A 17,023-nucleotide genomic window follows, 5' to 3' on the forward strand; every position below is an offset into this window, starting at 1 on the left:
AAATATGCTCTCAAGCAAGAAAAAAACATTAAATATTCAACTTAGGCTGTAGGACATCAACAGGTGGGCTGCTTTTTCCCCAGGTCCTATTCCGTAGATTTTGAGAGGACCCAGACTTTATTTTTTACCTGTCCAGGTAGGCTGAGAAAGAAAGGCCAAGGCCAAGTCACTGCCTAACCCATATTAGGGTGTAAACTCTAAAAAACTTACTTTCATGCACATAGGAAGCCAGGACTCAAGCCAAACTGTTATTTAGCATATTGGCAGGGGGTTGTAAAGTCAGCCAGTTGTGGTTAAGTAATAGCTGTTGAGAAGACAAAATTTAGCATATTGACTTTTACTTATTTACTTGTTTATTTACTTCCTCAATGGATTAGACCCCTTGGTACAGTACCTGACTGTGAAGCGGGACCACTTTGGGCAATCATAATATTGGTTGGTGAAGGGGAACAATATTCTGGATGCATGTATTCTGTTCACCTTGTTTCACTGTTCTTTTTTATTTTCTGAAGTGCCCAGTCAGGTGGAGTCACACATTCTTTAAATGTTTAGGGTCTCTGAGGGGAACCCAGTATGGTGGGCAGGGGCTTTTCTTCCATGCACAGCTGTGTCAGGATTGAGACTGAACTTCTGGGCTTCCCTCTAGGTCAGGAGCGCTTTTCCTTCGGCTTGGCTATTCCCATCCTAACTCGTGTCTTCAGGGTCCAGCGACACAGGCACACGCACACACGTCCATCTTTAGTCGTCCCACAAACGCCTGGGAATTTCATGATCGGGGCGCTCTCCGCCGGTCGGGCATTTTCCTGTGAATCGGTCGAGACGCTCGACGGAAAGGTCGAGGAGACCATCTGGGCGCGACAGCCCTCCAGAGGAGCCCCCCATCTGCCTTCCACCATTCCCTTGAGTGCGGCTCGAGAGCTGGTCTGGGAAGCCGCGGCGAAGCGTGTCCCGCCCCGCAGCGGGCAGCAGCGCTCCTGACCGCGACGGCGATAAGATAAGAGGGGCGGACCGAGGAGGGGGGCAGCTATAAAAGCGACGGTGGCGCCCCGGCTCCCAGTCTGCTTCTGCCTAGCGATCCACAGGCCTCCCTCGATCTCCTCCTGCTCTGCCGCAACCATGGTGCTGACCGCCGAGGACCGCAGGCTGCTTCAAGCCTCCATTGGCAAACTGGGCTGTCGCCTCGAGGACATTGGCGCCGATGCGCTGAACAGGTAGGCGAGCGAGCGGGGGCAGCCTTCCTTTCCCGCGACGGGCGCCGCTGCCCTCCATTTCCCTGCCACCAGGGTCCCCTAACGGACTCCTTCCTCTTCCTTTTCCCTGCCGCAGGTTGTTCATAGTCTTCCCGCAGAGCAAGACCTACTTCTCTCACTATAACTTGAGTCCCGGCTCGAAGGACATCATCCACCAGGGAGAGAAAGTGGGCAAGGCGCTGGACAGCGCCCTGAAACACCTCGATGACATCCGCGGCACCCTCTCCCAGCTTAGCGACCTGCATGCCTATAACCTCCGCGTGGACCCGGTCAACTTCAAGGCAAGTGGGGGCAAAGTGACTGCAGGGTGGGAAGAGCGGCGCCTGTCCCACCCGCCCAGCTAACTCCTGCTTTCCTCCTCCTCCCTCTCCTCATTCTTGCAGCTGCTGTCCAAATGCTTCCAGGTGTCTCTGGCCACTCACCTGCGTACTGAGTACAGTGCCTTAGTCTGCCTGGCCTGGGACAAGTTCCTCGAACAGGTGTCTGAAGTGCTGTCTGAAAAATACAGATGAGCTCCAGGGGCCACAACCAGGTGCCTTCCTTTGCCTTCCTCTGAGCTGCCTGCCTTTGGGGGTGCCTCACCTGGGCCACTGACCAATAAAGTTGTCTTTGAACCGCTGCCTGACTGTTGCACTAGCTTTGGGGGCTGGAGGGAAGAGCAGGACCGTATGGCTATTGGGAAGGAACTCTGAGAGTGTGCCTGCCTTTGAGCTAGTGTTGATCCCTGGTGGCTGTCTGGGTTAGTCCTTGCAGTTTTCTTGGCAAGGATTGGGAAGTGGCTTGCCTCTGCCTTCTTCAGATGCCTGAGAGGAGTGACTGGTCCATGGTTATCCATACCATGGACTTCATTACTCCTGGTTTCTAGCCTGGTGCCTTAACACTGTACCAAACTGCTTGCATATAATAAAGGAAAAGGGCACCTTCACCTATAATGGAGAACCCTGTCATTTATAGCTAAGAACCATTTGCCTCTGGGTGGAATCAGGCTTGTCTCCCCTCCCAGAAATCCTATCCCAGAGCAACCTAAGGAATAAGGAAACCAGGGTGTTTGCTGTGGCAGGAAGACCAGAAGTGGAGGAGAACTAGGAGCAGAGTTGGCAAACTTACTTCGCTATTTGGGCTAGATCACACAATAATTTCCCCCCCCCACACACACACCTAATTTCAGCAGCACACTTTTGGGCACTTGGGAAATACCAGATTGGGAGCAGAGAAGACCATGGAGAGGCAAGCGGCCATTGCCAGGAATATATTCGGAGTAAAGATTCCTTTCCCAACACCTCCCAATCCTGGGGCCCCTTCCACAGTCACAGCAAAAGTGGCTCTCCTCCACACTGCTGTTCCTGCCAGTGAGACACACACCACTAGGCAGGAAGACTTATTGTCCAGCTCAGGGCCCTCAGCCACAGATGAGCTAAGCCCAGCCCTTGGCTGAAGGAGGAACAGTGGACATGGTGGAGCCTGCCATCTGAGCAACAGGGAAGGCTGGGCCACCGGTTGCAAGTGGTGCACCAGGGTCACTGTGAACCAATGGCCAGTGTTTCCTTCTGGCAAGGTCGACCTGGAGGGAAAGGGGGTTCTCCTTCATTTCAATAAAAGGGCTATTTAGGATCCAATGCAGTGACTAGCGGTTGCCACTGTGTATCTGGTCCAAAATCAACCCCCAGGAGGACAGTGACCAGACCTGTGCAGATAATTTCCCTCACTTGTGTAACATTACCCTGAATCCTGGACCCCTGACCAGTTAGACCCACCAGCACACTTTGGCCCAGATCCCATCTTAGCAGAGGCCAAGTCACATGGTGGGTAGGGGGCTGGGGTACTTTCAGCACCTGTGGCAGCATCCTGCCTAGGCTCAGCACCTCCAAGCTGCACAGGGACCCCTAAATAGCCTAGAGTCCTCTGGGGCTGCAGAGGTTTATATCTGCAATAGATAAACAACTTTCCATTGAAGTTGACCAAAGGGCTTCTTCCCCCACCTATTACCACCAACCATGGGAGCACAGGCCCCCAGTCTACAGTCACCACCCCACATGCCCTAAGCTGGCCTTCTTCCTCTAAAATCCAACCTTCATGGAACGATTCCAGAGATGGCTTTATTTGCCTGGCAACTCTCTTGGGGCTGTGGAGGGAGGGGGAGCTCCTTCTCTCAGTGGGAAAGCAAGGAAACCCACTCAAGCAACCCCAGGCAATGGAAGCCCATCTTGATGGCAAGTTATGTGTCACAAAAGCTAAGCGCACTGGGCTAAGAAAACCATGCCTCAGGTAACCATGGTACAAACCCTGCTGGGATTAGTCCCACTCCTGTGCATGCAAGCACATGTACGTGCACGCACACACACACACACACACACACACACACACACACAATACATGTGTATCTTTTCCTGGACTGAGGTGTCCTGGAGAATTTGGAAGAAAAGAGTACAACATGGAGAAAGAACAAGCACTTTTTTCAAGGATTCATTTCATTTCATTCTATTTATATTTTAATTCATGTATTTTTTCACTTTGTTTCCTCCCATATGAGCACAATCAGGTGAGGATCCACTCCCCAACTGCTTAACGTCAGTCAGGGCTTGTTCAAATCTTCTGTCCTTGTGCATAAGCAGCTTCAATTTCCTCTCGAAGAATCAGGAAGAACTTCTCCCAGGCTAACTGGGCATCATCAGTAAACTGTTCTTTGAGGAGATCTTGGAAGACAGAGAGAATGGCCTGAAATAGGAACTAGGTAAAGGCAGAACTATGAGAGGACAGCCTGAGACAAGTGCTAGGGGACTCCCACCCACGTTCAAGATCACTCACCCTGGCAGCCTCCAAAAGGGAGCTACCAAGCAAACAAGGGCACCCCCACCAGTCGCAGAAGCTCTCGTGGTCCACTGGGGTCCAGATCATGGACACCGCAGGCAGGCAGGCAATTATTGGCCAAAAATCTCCCCTCTGTGGAAGGGGTGGCCACCATGCAGTTACCTCAGCTGCCCCTTGGCAGACCATGGGTTTCCCTTCTTGTGTACCTGGAACATGCCTAGTGGGACCTGGTGTATGTTCTTGTGGCTTTCCACCAGCCGCCCAATGAGCTTGCAGGCTTGCTTCCAGTGATTCATGCTTTCAATCAGCTGGTTCAGGGTCACCATGATCCTCCGGCCATGGAAGCCCACCTCCGGGATCATCATCAGGTCCCCTTCAGTCGGAATGTTCTTGAAATACTGCTTACTCTCTGGGTATTCTGTGAAGAACCTGAGCAGAAGGAAAAGAGGCAGGCAAATTTTGCTCAGCTGTTCTCTCTCCCTATGCTGTGCTTCTGGACTGAGCAGTTCTGCATTATATAGCAATAGCACTTACACTTACTGCTTCATAGTGCTTTACTAGCACTACTAGCGGTTTACAGAGTCAGCACATTGGCCCCAACAATCTGGGTCTGCATTTTACCAACCTCCGAAGGATGGAAGACTGAGTCAACCTTGAGCCAGTGAGAATCTATGTTTTTATTTCCCCAGGCTGACCAAGCAAGATTTCTTACCCCTGTCAACCAAAAGAATCCAGACGCCGGCATCTGAAAGAGTGGAGGCCAGTGGCTCACTGGCCTAATGCAGGTCTTGGTCAGGGCTAAACTAGAGTGCTCAAAAGGCTGAGAAGAGGCAATGACCAGACGGTTACATGGCTGCAGACTCCCCTGCTGGTGCTCTGGTTCAGGCCTGATTGAAGACCTTAACCCCAGGACATAAAAGAGTATCAACCCACCCTCCTGCCCGCCCACCCCGTTTATTTATTTATTTGGTTTGTTAATTGCTTACAAGATAATAGGTATAAGTAAAAACATAGTTATGAATACATGGATACATATAAGAAAAATAAAAAATAAAAGAATCAACAATAAACATCTGATTTGTGCAGTAAGTCACTGGGGGAGGCTGTGTTTATGGTCTCCAATGGAGCTCAGTGGCACAGTGATTAGAGTGCAGTACTGCAAACTGCTTCTGCTGACAGCCAGCTGCCTGTAATTTGGCAGATCGAATCCCACCAGGCTCAAGGTTGACTCAGTCTTCCAATGATGACCCAGATTGTTGGGGACAATATGCTGACTCTGTAAACCACTTAGACAGGGCTATAAAGTGGTATATAAGTCCAGCTGTCTTTTTGGTAGCAGGAGAAATCATGTCATTACTTCACCAGCAGTTGGAAGACAATGCCATGAATCTGGGAAGAGGCCCAGTCCCACTATTGGGCTGCCCAGAAGGCTGGGTCTCTTGGTAGACTTCCCCTAAGCCCCAAACAGAGCTTCCAAGTGGGTGTCCCCCACAAAAGGGGACCCAGTTTTCTACCACCAGTACCTGATGATAACAATCCTGCCATTTTCTTCAGCATTGTCAAACACCTTTGCCCAAATATCTCGGATAAGTTGCTGGTCCACTTCTGTCAGACCATTCAGTGGATCTGAAGTGGGTGGTCTGGGAGGAAAAGAAGATAAGCTTAGGGGCACATTTCCCAAAACACATTCCGACCCTGGTCCCGCTGCTGGTCACTTCAGGGATTCCCCCCTCCACCCGCCAGGCAGCTGGCAGAAGCACCAGAGACCAATTTGGGGCAGCGGGCCACTCACCCCACCTTCAGCTTCCCGCTGGGACCCCCAAAGATGGCCATGGCTGGCACAAGGGAGCGCCCGTTAGGATCGGGAGTGGGCCGGGCGGGCGGGGTACGAGTTCGCGGAATCTTCCGGCGGCCGCATTCCTGGGCAGTTCGGGGGGAGGGGGCCGCTGGCCCGGAGAAATTCAGCGCCGCCCAGAATCACGCGGAGCTGCGGGCCACGCGAGGCCGAAGACAAAGGCCGGCAATGAATTTGGCCGGCGCAGAGGCGGCCTCTCCCCCCGCCAGCTGGCCGCCGGCCGAAGAAGCCGCGCTCTCCGGCCCCGCGCTCCGGCCACCGCTCCCCCCGGGCGCCTGAGGGTGGTGCCCGCCCCTGCCTCCTTCCCGGTCAAGCGCCGCCCGCAGCGCGTGCCCAACTGCCTTCCCTCCTGCCCCGCGGGTTCTCCCTGGCGCCACCGCCGGGCGGCCAGTCCGGGTCCGGAGCCTTGGTGCAGATGGCTGGCAATTCGCTCGGGCGTTGCCGGCTGCTCTTCCTGCTCCTCGCCGCTGCTACCCCCTCCCCGCCGGAGAAGAAGGAGGTTCAGCTGGCCGAAGGCGCCGAGGGTGAGCCGCGCATCCCCCGCTGCCAGGCGCCGGCGGCGGATCGGGGAAAGCCGCGCCCGCTATCTTGACTCAGCCGGGCGCGCCGGGCGGCTTTTCTGAGTCGCCCCAGCCGCCTCTCCTCTGGCAAGCGCGCCGAGGGCGACGGGACAGCGGCTGCTCTTCTGCTGGGGGCCGAGGAGGGCGGGCTGTCTCGAAGGAGCCTGTGGTGCTTTCCCTGGCAGGAAGCCCAGCAGGCCCCTTGGAGAAGGGCCGGAGAGCAGGTGACTCCAAAGGGCCTCCTCCTGGCAGGGCTTTGTGGCATCTGGTCTGGGGCTTCTTCCTGGGCACCCAGTGCCCATGCACTCAGGGGCAGGGCTTGGCCTTCCTGGCTTCCATTCCTGGGACAAGGCCGCTGGGCTTCAGGGTAGGCTGCAGGCAGGCAGCTCGCTTCCTCCCTTCTCTCCTTCCTTCCTGATACCCGTGTCTAGATTTCCTTGCCTGGCACAGCTCTTCCAGGCAACGTGAAGGACAGTAGGGGCAATTTCATGCCTTTATCCAAAAGTCCCAGTGTCTGGCTGTGCCCAGCCCTCAGGCAGCGGGAAGACCAAGTCCTCTTTCCCGGAAATGGGCTTGCTGCTCAAAGTCCAAAGGCGGTGATGCCTGCAGGCTGGGGTGTGCCTGCCTGGCCTGGCCTGGCTCGCTGTGCTTTGTGACTCCCTCCCAGGACTTTTGGAGGTCTCGTAATGGACACGTAGACACTTCCTGCACACAGGCTGCCCGTGTGAGTGATGGTTACTCCAAGGTCATTCCTGGGCCCGCCAGCCAGTTTCACTGCCCCAGAGCAGCTACTGAGACTCAATGGAGACAATGGCATTTGTGGCCAGTCAAGCTGCAGGACATCCATTATGTGCTTGACCAGTAGCCCAGCCCCTCCCCACCAGGACCTGTCTGCAGCTATGGCTGGGCACCTGAGGGTGGTTCTTCTTTTCTTCCCAGATCCGGCATTTCTTTCTGAGTATTTTTCCCAGAGCTCACAGACGCTGTCCTTCTACAGTTGGTATGGAAGTGCCAAAATTTTCCGTTTCCATATTCCAGAGGACACAGTGCTGTTGCGATGGCTCCTGCAGGCTTCCAGAGACAAAGGCCCTGAATGTGGCAAGACTCAGGTCACCTTGTGAGTTCCCCCTGCTGCTGCTGCTGCTGCTGTGGCAGGGAGTACCAGCTCCAGAGGGCTCAGGGTCTCTGTCCTAAGGGCCTGAGAGAGTGATCGATCCCTTCTCTTGACCTCTGTCCTCCAGCCACATCCGCTATGGTGCCCCTCCAGTCATCAATCCCCTGGGCACACAGTTTCCTATGAACACAAGCGTCCCTCCTTCCTTCAGCCAGACTCTGACCTTGGATGCTGCCCTGCAGAATAGCACTTTTGTTAACCTCACTAACCCGGCTGCTGGGGACTGGTTTCTAGCTGCCCACCTGCCTGCAGCATCAAGCAAGATTGAGATGAAGGTGAGAACTGGGCTGGCAGGAGTGAGGGAAACAGCCTGTGGAAGTCCTGAGGCCAAATTTGCCATGATCCAAGATGTGCCCACCGTGTTAGACAGGAACTGGTAGAGCTGGAATCGAGCAGGGCAGTTTCCCTGATTGGCCTTTCTGCCTGCAGGGCTTCTCCAGGTCTTGCAGCTACACCTTCCAGCCTGACCTGTTTGTGCTGCGCCAGGTGGACGTTGTAGTCCTTGAGCCTGATGTTCCTGTGCAACAGGTTCTGTCCAAGGGGGCTAGTAGGCCACTTCATGCCAAGTGAGTAGCATGGGGTGGGGGGTAGGGTGCATCGGCTGGCCCCTTTAAGGCCAAGAAGCATCTGCTGATTTCCTCTGTCTGCATCGTAAATGTGTTGCAGGATCTTTGTCCCCGAATACACTGCTGGGATGCACTTTGAGCTGGGGAAATGCATGGAGAATGGCTCTGCTGCGGCTTGTGCCCTCCGGGTCACCTTGGGTTCGGCTGTACTCTCTTGGTCTTCCCAGAAGGTGCTTCACTGCCTGGAGGCCTGCAGCATCTTCTTGGCTTCCCCACCATGGGGAAGGTGGCTTTGGATCACAGTGGAGAGCCTTGGTGGTGCCAGCGCCAGTGTGTCCTTTCAGATGGTGGTGTTCTTCATAGGTGTGTGCCCCCGATCAGAACGCTTGGCATCGGGAATGATTTCTGGCCACTGTGGGTATCTGAGCAAAGGCTCTCTCCATTCCTGTTCAGACCTCTGCTGCTTCTTTTTTTCTCATCTGACCAAGAGAGTGGTGGTCCCTGCTTTGAGGAAGGGGGGGTCCTGTTTCCATCCAGAAGGGTCTTTTGCCCTCCCCATTCCTCCTACCCATTTGTGTTGTGGTAGGTAGGTGCTGGCTTCTCTCCTTGCAGCATGCAAGCCAGGAGACGCGGCCTCCTTCCTTGGCTTCTACCAGAGTTTGAAGCAGAACCAGGGGATGGTGATGCCGGGAAGCCACCTCAACAGCACACTGCTTACCATGGGCAGCAGCCACAATGTCTCTGGCCCAGGAAACACCTGCCTACATGGCCAGCCGATTGTCCGCGAGGAGCTGGACGTGGTGTCTGTGCGCTTCCGCATTCTTGGAGATTCCACTGTAACCGTTCAGAGCGATATTCCCACTCTGCTGCTCCTTAACCTAAACTCAGGCATGGATAGTGGAGGGAACCTGGTGCTGAACCTGATGCTGAACCAGGTGAGAATGAACCCCTGCTGCGTGGAGGGCCAAAGGTCGATAGGTTTTGCCTGCTGCCAGAATTCAGAACTGGGATCAATTTTGTCATGGCAGACTTCCGTGGGCCTTGGAAATGCCACTGTGTTGGCCTGCTTGAGCCCTATGTCTCCTGCACTTTCCCTGAATGGCTCCTGGGGCTGCTGGACAGGTAAGTGGCTGGCAGAGCTGCTTGCCAACAGTCCAGACAACTGTATTTCCCCTTTCCTGGAGCACTTGTGGGTTGACTCCAAAGAAGCCAATGGTTTTCAAATGACCAAACAGCAGTTGATTTGCTTGCTTCTTCCCCTCCCAACAGCCTTTGCTCAGGGCTACCTCCTGAACGTGAGCATGTCCTCCAGGGAAGCTGCAGTCATTGTCCCTTACCCACAATCCGACAGCTGGTATCTGTCCCTGAAGCTGCTCTGCCCAAAGCAATCAGAGTGAGTATTGGATCTCCAGGTCGGGCCTGTCTCTCTGTAGCATAGGGAGAAAACTGCTGCTGGAGTGGCTTTGTGCTTGCACCCCCTCCCCCCATTTTCCCTTTGTGGAGGTGGCCATTCCCGATAGGACTGAATCTGCTGCACAGTGGAATCTCCCTGGGCCCCTCTTCTTTCTCTCTCCCTCTTGTGCAGAGGCTGTGATCAAGCTCAAGGCCAGGTAGCCATGCTTGCCTACCTCACCCCCTGCTTTGACGATTGTGGGACCTACGGACAGTGCAGCCTCATGAGGCGCCATGGCTATCTCTACACTGGCTGCATCTGCAAGGCTGGTAAGAGAGGTCCTAGCCAGCACTCTCTTGCTCCTGTCCCCCAGGCTTCTCTTGGGGGATTTAGCTCCCAGGCTTCCCAGCCGGGCAGCACTACCCCAAGTCCCCTCCTGCAAGAAAGGAGAGCAAGCCCCACTAGGACCCACCTTCTGCATGGAGCTGCCCACCTGCATGGATATCCCTGGGAATGGCTGTACTACTCCAAAAGCGCTTTGTAAATGAAGCCAAGTGTATTGGCAGGCCAATGGCCGCATCACTTTAGAAGCACACAGGTGGACCCAAAAAAACAAGGACAGAGGTATAGTTGAGTTGGAGAACGTGCCTTTGGCAGTGCGTTGCTTTTTGTAGCTAATGTCTTCCCTCTCTTTCCCTCTTGCAGGTTGGGCTGGCTGGGGCTGCACAGATGGAACCAAAGCCCAGTCTGTAGGCACCCAGATCCTGGCCACCCTCTTGCTCACCCTCAGCAACCTGTTCTTCCTGCCAGCAATCGCTGTGGCCCTTTACCACTATCACCTAGTTGAGGCCTCCGTCTATACCTTCACCATGTTCTTTTCCACAGTAAGTTTTTCATTTTTCTTTAGTCTAATGCATGCTGTAGAGCAGTTCAGTTCTTTGCAATGGAAAGTGGGCAAGTTGGCTTTCATTTCTTGCCCTGCCTGGGTGAATTAGGGTTTCTGGAGTTCTCTTGGTCCCACAGGACTTCCAAACCAGGAGGGATATAGGAGCCTTTCTGGGCCAAGCTCTTGAAGATGCAGACCTGCTGCAACAGCCTCCCTTCCTAGCACCACTTCCACTTCTTCCTTACTGTCATTACAGTTCTACCACGCTTGTGACCAGTCTGGCATTGCTGTAATGTGCATTATGGACTACGACACACTGCAGTTCTGTGACTTTCTGGGCTCTGTTGTCTCCATCTGGGTGACCATTCTGTGCATGGCACAGGTCAAGAAGATCCTGAAATATGTATGTATGGGGAGCCATAGGCAATCCCTAATGAAAAGTTGGGAAGAAATGGGGGAGGAAGCCAAATTATGGGATGGAAGAGGTGAACTTTTCCCCTTGAGCCATTCTTGCCTGGTACTTCTTGGCTGCAGTGTAAGCAACCAGCACAAGTGGTAGTGGTGCCTGTTGGCTAGGAAGCTGGCCTTGCAATCTCATTTGTGCTGGGCTTTTGTGTTCCAAGGCAAGCAAAGGAGAAGGGAGTGGGTGGATCCCTCATTGTCATCAGCAACATCCAAAGCAGCCCTGGATCTTCTTGTTTGGGCTTTTCTCCTTTGCTGTAGGTACTCTGCATGCTGGGGACTCTGGTCATCGCAATGTCACTACAGCTGGACCGCAGGGGTGTGTGGAACATGATGGGCCCTTGTGTCTTTGCCCTCACTGTCATGGCCAGCATTTGGGTATGTCGCTGCTCCTTCCTAAAGCTCCCTATGATCAGCAAATTTCTGAGCCCAGGTGACAGGAAGTCCGCTGCCATTTGCTCCTCAGGCATTTGACTGCAATTAATTGGGCCTGAGGGCGCTTTGTTTTTGCAAGGAATGCAAGGCACGTGAAGAGCAGGTTCTGCAACAGGCTGTTCTCTCCGTGGAGTAGGCTGGCAAGTCCCTTGGCTGTGCTGCTCCCAGTAAGTCGTCTTTCCTCCCAAAGGTCTATCGTGGAATCTCCCGGCGCCGCTGCTACCCTCCCTCTTGGAAACGCTGGGTCTTTTTCCTCTTCCCCGGGACCAGCTTGGCACTCGTGGCCATAGCAGTGTACACCTTCATGGAAACCACTGAAAATTACTATTACACCCACAGCATCTGGCACATCCTGGTGGCAAGCAGTGTGGCCTTCCTCCTTCCTCCTGGAGATAGGCAGAAAGACCCATGGGCCTGGTCCCGTAAACTGCTGTGCCATTACCAAATCTGTAGGAATGACCAGGAGGAACTCTACACAGTGAGGTAGAGTTGGAAAAGGAGAGCTGATGCATCCACACTCCCTCCCAATGGAATCACTTAATTTGGCAGGAGGAACGTGAACCCTATGAACATTCCTGCTGCTGTGCTGGAGGGAAATGAAGGCGGCCAGGCAGTGCAATATCTGGCTGGAGAGGGGGCTGTCTGATAGAACCTGGGCCTTTCTGAATTTTGGGAAATGTGGCTTCATCTTGTGGCAGCCTTAGAAATAATGAGCAACAAGGAAATAGGTGTTTCTGCAGCCCAGAAAATGGCTTAGGGTTGAGACAATTCAGGGGGACTGAAGGCAGGAGCATCCACGGTGGACGCATCATCACCAGCCAAGCCCCATTGCTTCTGTACTGCATCCACCACCTTGCCTCCACAGGCGAGACCATTGGCCCATGAAAATAGGCTCAGAAGGAGCTTTCTGCTCAGAAGAGTGTCACACATCCTGGATTGGCTTGTTTGAACTCAGGTAATGAGTAGCACTTTATTGGCACACCAAGACTCCTGGTATGTTCGTTTTTCAAACACAAACTCCCTTCCTGGGCGGGGGCAGGGCAGCAAAAGTAGGAATCCAGGGCCAAAGATGGCCCAGGACCAGGTCAAATTTTCTGTGCAGCAGAGGAGCCCGTCCCTGAAGGCAGAAGAAGTCTCCCATTCTCAGGCACAGAGAGTGGCTGCTGATGCTGCATTAACCTGCACCAGAGAGAGTCTTGATTCAGGGTTGATGTGGGATCACTGCAGTGAATGAAGAAAGTTCAACTTAGAAATGCAAACATGGATATATTATTGTCTCAGAAAAAACTTTAGCAACTGCAGTTCGCAATATCCTATTATTTATATTCCATCGAGCCACCTGGCATTTTAAAGCTTTTTAAACGGAACAGCTGCCTTTAACTTTCACGTCTTTAATTAAAAATATTCAATTCAAAGTAATGCTTGCATTGGTTAAAAGGGGGAAGGGTTCTATGGAAGGGGTTCATCTGAACAAGAGAAGGCGGGGGGGCACATCGGTGTAACATCTTGCCGGGATGGGCAGGAAACATTTCTGGAGGGCGAAGAGATGACGAATGCCTGCCCATCCCGCTTGGACGGCCTGCGGGACGACAGCCAGCCAAGGCCCCAGGAAGAGGCGGAAAGCCCCTCCCGGGAAGGAGGCCGGCTGCCCTCCCCTTCCGGCTGGCCTGGGCCAACGAGACGCAGGCGGAAGCGGCGGGCGGGCGAGGCAGCGGCAGCGGCTTCGCGCGATGCCGCTGCACAAGGTGCCTCCGCGGCTGTGGGACTCGCTGCGCCTGCAGCGCGGCATCCTCGCCCGGCTGCCGCCCCACTACCTGCGGGCCTTGCGCGAGGACGCCGCCGCGCCGCCCCCGCCGTCCACTGGAGGCCGCCCGCCGGCGAGTACGTGCGCCGCCCGGGGCCTCTGGAGGGCGTGCGGCAGCAGGTGGTGCCGGTGCCCGTCTACTTTCCTCCCGAGAGCCAGGAGGGGCTGTGGGGCGGCGAGGGCTACGTGGCGGGCTACCGCTACGCCCACGACGACAAGGTGGGTCCGCGGCCCTGCGCTTGGAGCAGGCCGGGGCGCTTGCCCTCTGCCGGGGGCTCCTGCGCGTCACCCCCTGGTTCCATCTCCTTCCTTGGTGCCTTCAGCTCTCGAGGCGGTTGAAGAAGGTCTGGAAGCCGCAGGTTTTCAACCGCGAATTCTACAGCCAGATCCTGGACAGGAAGTTGAGAATTGCTGTCACCATGAGGACGCTGGAGCAGATAGACAGAGCTTTCGGCTTTGACTTCTATATCTTAAAGGTTTGCAGCTGGTTTTGGACCTGAGACTTTCCTTCCCAGGCCTGGTCAGTGCATGATGGCAATGACTTGAGATTGTGCAGGCCGTCCTTTGAGGCGATTGCGGTTGCCTACAGGACCACCTGTAACTCATAAGGTAGACTGTGGCATTTCATCCCTTCCGTTTACAGACCCCGAAGTCTGAGTTGTGTTCCAAATTGGGCATGGACCTGAAGCGCACCTTGCTTTTGAGACTGGCACGCAAGGACCCTTCTCTCCACCCAGATGATCCAGCCAAGAGGGAAGCTGTTTATAACAAATACAAGGTGACTGTCCTTTGCAAGAGTGTCTAGGAAAGCCTACAAGAGGTTTCTTGCTTCCGGATGCGTTTTTTTCACCGTCTGTTCATCTGATGCAAGAGAATAACGGAGAGGGAAGTGCTATCTTTGTAACTTTTGACTACAGTCACATCTCTCTTGGAAAAGAGCTTTCGTTCCAATAGTCTGTTGTGTTGGCATATAGCTTTCCCTGCTAGAGATTTTCCTCCTATGTTTACCCATATCTGCACTTTTTCCATTAATCATAGCTATCTGGCTTCTCAGTAAGTTTCTGTGCTGCAGTTTAACAAACTGAACTTTGCCTACAGGAGTTTGTCATTCCAGAAGAGGAGGCCGAATGGATTGGACTGAGTTTGGAGGAAGCTGTGGAGAAGCAGAGAGTCCTGGAGAAGAAGGTACGTGGCTTAGGCAGCTCACGGAGGGATTGTGCCAGTGAGGTTGGTGGGCCAGTCCTTGTAGTTCCATGGTTGTGCAACATCTGCCTAGAATATCTACCTACTCATAACCAAAACCAGTTGCATTTCTTTCCATCAATTCAGTATATTTTTTGGAACCTTGCTTTCAGGAGCCCCTCAGTCAGGCTGAGACCAGTTCTCATGCGGTGCTATTAGTTGAAATCAAGGGCAATTAAAAGACTGACCCTCTGTATCTGTATTTTCCTAGGACCCTGTTCCCTTGTTCAGAGTTTATGCAGAAGAACTGATCCTACACCTCCAAAAACAGCAGAAGTTTTAACAAGGAAAATTTAACTTGGGCTTTGAGAATTTTCTGCTCTCTTTGGTTTCTCATGCATGTCAAATACAGCAGGACTGAATACCAAGAAGCTTTCTAACGCCTAATTGGTGAATGAGAGGATGGATTGACACCAGTCTGTCTTGTTATTTGGCATTTGGGAGAGCCAGCCATCCTGAACTGCATGATCCCCCTTGTTCACTATGCTTATTACTCAATACCAATAAAGAAGGCTGTTCCATCTGCTGCCGACATTGTGTTTTTGTCTTCATCTGCTGAGACTTTGTACCTACTTTGGCACCTTAGATTTTAGTTGGACACTGAGTGAAGGGGGTAATTGACACAATGCTCCCCCAGTAGCCATCTTTGTAAAAAGACTGGGGGTGGGACCAGTGGCTCCCTTGGACATGTCATTTTCCTGCTTTTTGGCCAGAGAAGCAAGTGTCTGCATTGTAGAACAAAATGAACAAAGTCACTGGCCCTGAGCATAAACAAATCACTCTTTTAATTTCTGTCTGTGCAAGAGACTTAAAACAGGGCAGCAAAAAGAAAATAATAGTTTCTATTACTGAAAGGTTACAGCTACACATTTATTAATGTAGCCACTAATCTACCAATGGAACAAAGGAATAATACAGAAATATGTTGATACAAAGAAGCAACTGGCTCACAAGCCACCCCGCTCGGTTCCCATCAACCACCCTATGGCTGTGCACCCTTGGGTCTCATTCCGGAATGTTGTGCAGCCATCCCACCCTTTCATCCAGGATCCAACCATGCCCCACAACCCTGCTCCCAACCCTCTGACACAGCTGGAGGAAGCCCGGCGGCGATTGGAGGAGGAGGAAAAGAGAACCGGCAAGCCAGCTGCTAAGCAGAGGTAAGCAGGAGGGAGGGGAGGGACCTCTCTGGTAGTGCTGGAGCTCTGGCTTGCCCCAGAAACCCCTCACTCTCCCGTGGGTCCTACTGAACTGCCGTTTGAGGGTGCCAGGAAGAGCCTGCCAGGGAAAGGAGCTGGGCCAGGCCCACGTCAGTGCCGGGAACATCAGGAGGGGCCCCATGCTGCTGCTCCAGCTGTGTGTCCTGCTCTAGGGATCTCCCCTACAGGTTTGGAAGGCCAGGAAGCCAGAAGAGAAAGATGAGAGGTTGGGAAGAGGAACTGGTTAGTCCTCTCTGCCCATGGTGGGAAAGCCCCTCCTCTTGGCTGGCAGAAGCAACACAACATTTTGGCAGCCTAGAGAAGTTTCTAATCCCCTCTCTCATGCTTCTGAAGCTCGAGGGGCTTGGTTTCTGGTCAGGAAGGCCATGGAGATGGATTCCTACTCAAAGAAAATAAAAGGCTTGTTCATTCCCAAGTGACACTAGTAGTAGTGCTTGGATCAGCTGTCAAGAGAGGTTTTCAACCAAAACTAGTCAATGTATCAGTAATAACACAGTTGGAAGGGACTTTGGAGGTCGTCTAGCCCAACCCCCCCCAACCCCCCCCCCAACCCCGCTCAAGCAGCAGACCCTGTACCATTCCAGACAAGTAGCTGTCCAATCTCTTCATAAACACCTCCAGTATTTAAGAACAGGGGTCCTCAACCACCGGGCCGCGGACCGGTACCAGTCCGTGGAGCACTCTGTACCGGGCCGCAAAGAAAAAAAAAAATTAAAAAAATGGCGGCTTTCTTCGCCTTCGGTGAATGCTGCTGGGATCGGGGATCAAGGACACAAATGAAAGAAGGGGAGGGAGGAAGCAACCGAAGCCTGTCCTGCTCTCTGGCCTGTCCTGCTCAGCAGCTTCGGTTTCCTCCCGCCTCGTTCCTCTCTCAGTCGCTCTCTCCGCCGCAGCTCCTCTGAAGCGCCCGTTTACCCCCACCCCGCCCGCCCGCGAGCGCTCCAATTCAGTGCTCCGTTCTGCCTGCCTGCCTGCCTGTCTGGTTGTTTGGGAGCAGCTTCGGCTGAGAATAATAACTATTTGCCTCTTTTTATCAGCCGAAGCTGCTCCGAAACGAAGGCAGGCAGGCAGGCAGAACGGAGCACTGGGTTGAACGCCCGCGGGCGGGCGGGTGGGGTAAACGGGCGCTTGGAGGAGCTGCGGCGACAGGAAAAGCCACACACAGGCCCCCCGCTTCTTTGAAGCAGTTTCTTCCTGGGCTGGTGGAGCAGCGAGAGAGCGACTGAGAGAGGAACGAGGCAGACACCTGAGGGAGGGAGGGAGACACCTGAGGGATGGGGCTGAGGGAGGCAGGGCCAGGCGCTCCTGAACTTGGTGGTTTGCTGGCAGACGTTTTATTACCCGACTAGGTAACAACATCAGATGTTA

General features: G+C 53.7%; 4 protein-coding genes across 8 annotated transcripts; 3 read left to right on the plus strand and 1 right to left on the minus strand.

The window, feature by feature from the left end:
- The first annotated feature begins 646 nt into the window (after positions 1-646).
- On the plus strand, positions 647-1,869 carry LOC113422343 (hemoglobin subunit alpha-D). The gene is made up of 3 exons (XM_026683212.2): positions 647-1,211; positions 1,327-1,531; positions 1,634-1,869. Exons 1-3 carry the CDS (start codon positions 1,117-1,119, stop codon positions 1,760-1,762), a joined length of 429 nt encoding a protein of 142 aa, XP_026538997.1. The 5' UTR covers positions 647-1,116; the 3' UTR covers positions 1,763-1,869.
- A 1,843-nt stretch (positions 1,870-3,712) lies between these two features.
- On the minus strand, positions 3,713-6,060 carry LOC113422342 (myoglobin-like). Of its 2 annotated transcripts, none has more exons than XM_087942416.1 (4): positions 5,851-6,060; positions 5,582-5,698; positions 4,265-4,487; positions 3,713-3,943 (listed from the first exon to the last, which is right to left on the minus strand). In XM_087942416.1, the coding sequence occupies exons 1-4, from the start codon at positions 5,889-5,891 to the stop codon at positions 3,905-3,907; spliced, it is 420 nt and encodes a 139-aa protein (XP_087798542.1). In that variant the 5' UTR covers positions 5,892-6,060; the 3' UTR covers positions 3,713-3,904. The 2 variants fall into 2 exon arrangements, with proteins under 2 accessions (XP_087798542.1, XP_026538996.1); XM_026683211.2 differs by having other exon boundaries at positions 3,713-3,977.
- A 174-nt stretch (positions 6,061-6,234) lies between these two features.
- On the plus strand, positions 6,235-12,804 carry PGAP6 (post-GPI attachment to proteins 6). 4 transcript variants are annotated; one of them, XM_026683210.2, is made up of 13 exons: positions 6,235-6,437; positions 7,413-7,590; positions 7,715-7,922; positions 8,077-8,213; positions 8,314-8,576; positions 8,826-9,148; positions 9,242-9,335; positions 9,483-9,606; positions 9,799-9,935; positions 10,312-10,490; positions 10,749-10,895; positions 11,216-11,332; positions 11,580-12,804. In XM_026683210.2, exons 1-13 carry the CDS (start codon positions 6,329-6,331, stop codon positions 11,874-11,876), a joined length of 2,313 nt encoding a protein of 770 aa, XP_026538995.1. In that variant the 5' UTR covers positions 6,235-6,328; the 3' UTR covers positions 11,877-12,804. The 4 variants fall into 4 exon arrangements, with proteins under 4 accessions (XP_026538995.1, XP_087798523.1, XP_087798522.1 ...); XM_087942396.1 differs by having other exon boundaries at positions 6,308-6,437; positions 7,512-7,590; XM_087942398.1 differs by lacking the exon at positions 6,235-6,437 and adding an exon at positions 6,632-6,697.
- Positions 12,805-13,066: 262 nt separating this feature from the next.
- MRPL28 (mitochondrial ribosomal protein L28) lies at positions 13,067-14,961 on the plus strand. Its single transcript, XM_026683354.2, is given in 6 exon segments — positions 13,067-13,234; positions 13,237-13,412; positions 13,517-13,669; positions 13,837-13,971; positions 14,292-14,378; positions 14,647-14,961. Coding segments are annotated over 6 exon segments (738 nt in total). The 5' UTR covers positions 13,067-13,119; the 3' UTR covers positions 14,719-14,961.
- Positions 14,962-17,023: the final 2,062 nt, after the last annotated feature.

This window comes from Notechis scutatus, chromosome 12, assembly GCF_049901735.1.
Source record: "Notechis scutatus isolate UNSWTSFEM ecotype Mainland chromosome 12, rNotScu1.2, whole genome shotgun sequence".
Classification (NCBI taxonomy): Eukaryota; Metazoa; Chordata; class Lepidosauria; order Squamata; family Elapidae; genus Notechis; species Notechis scutatus.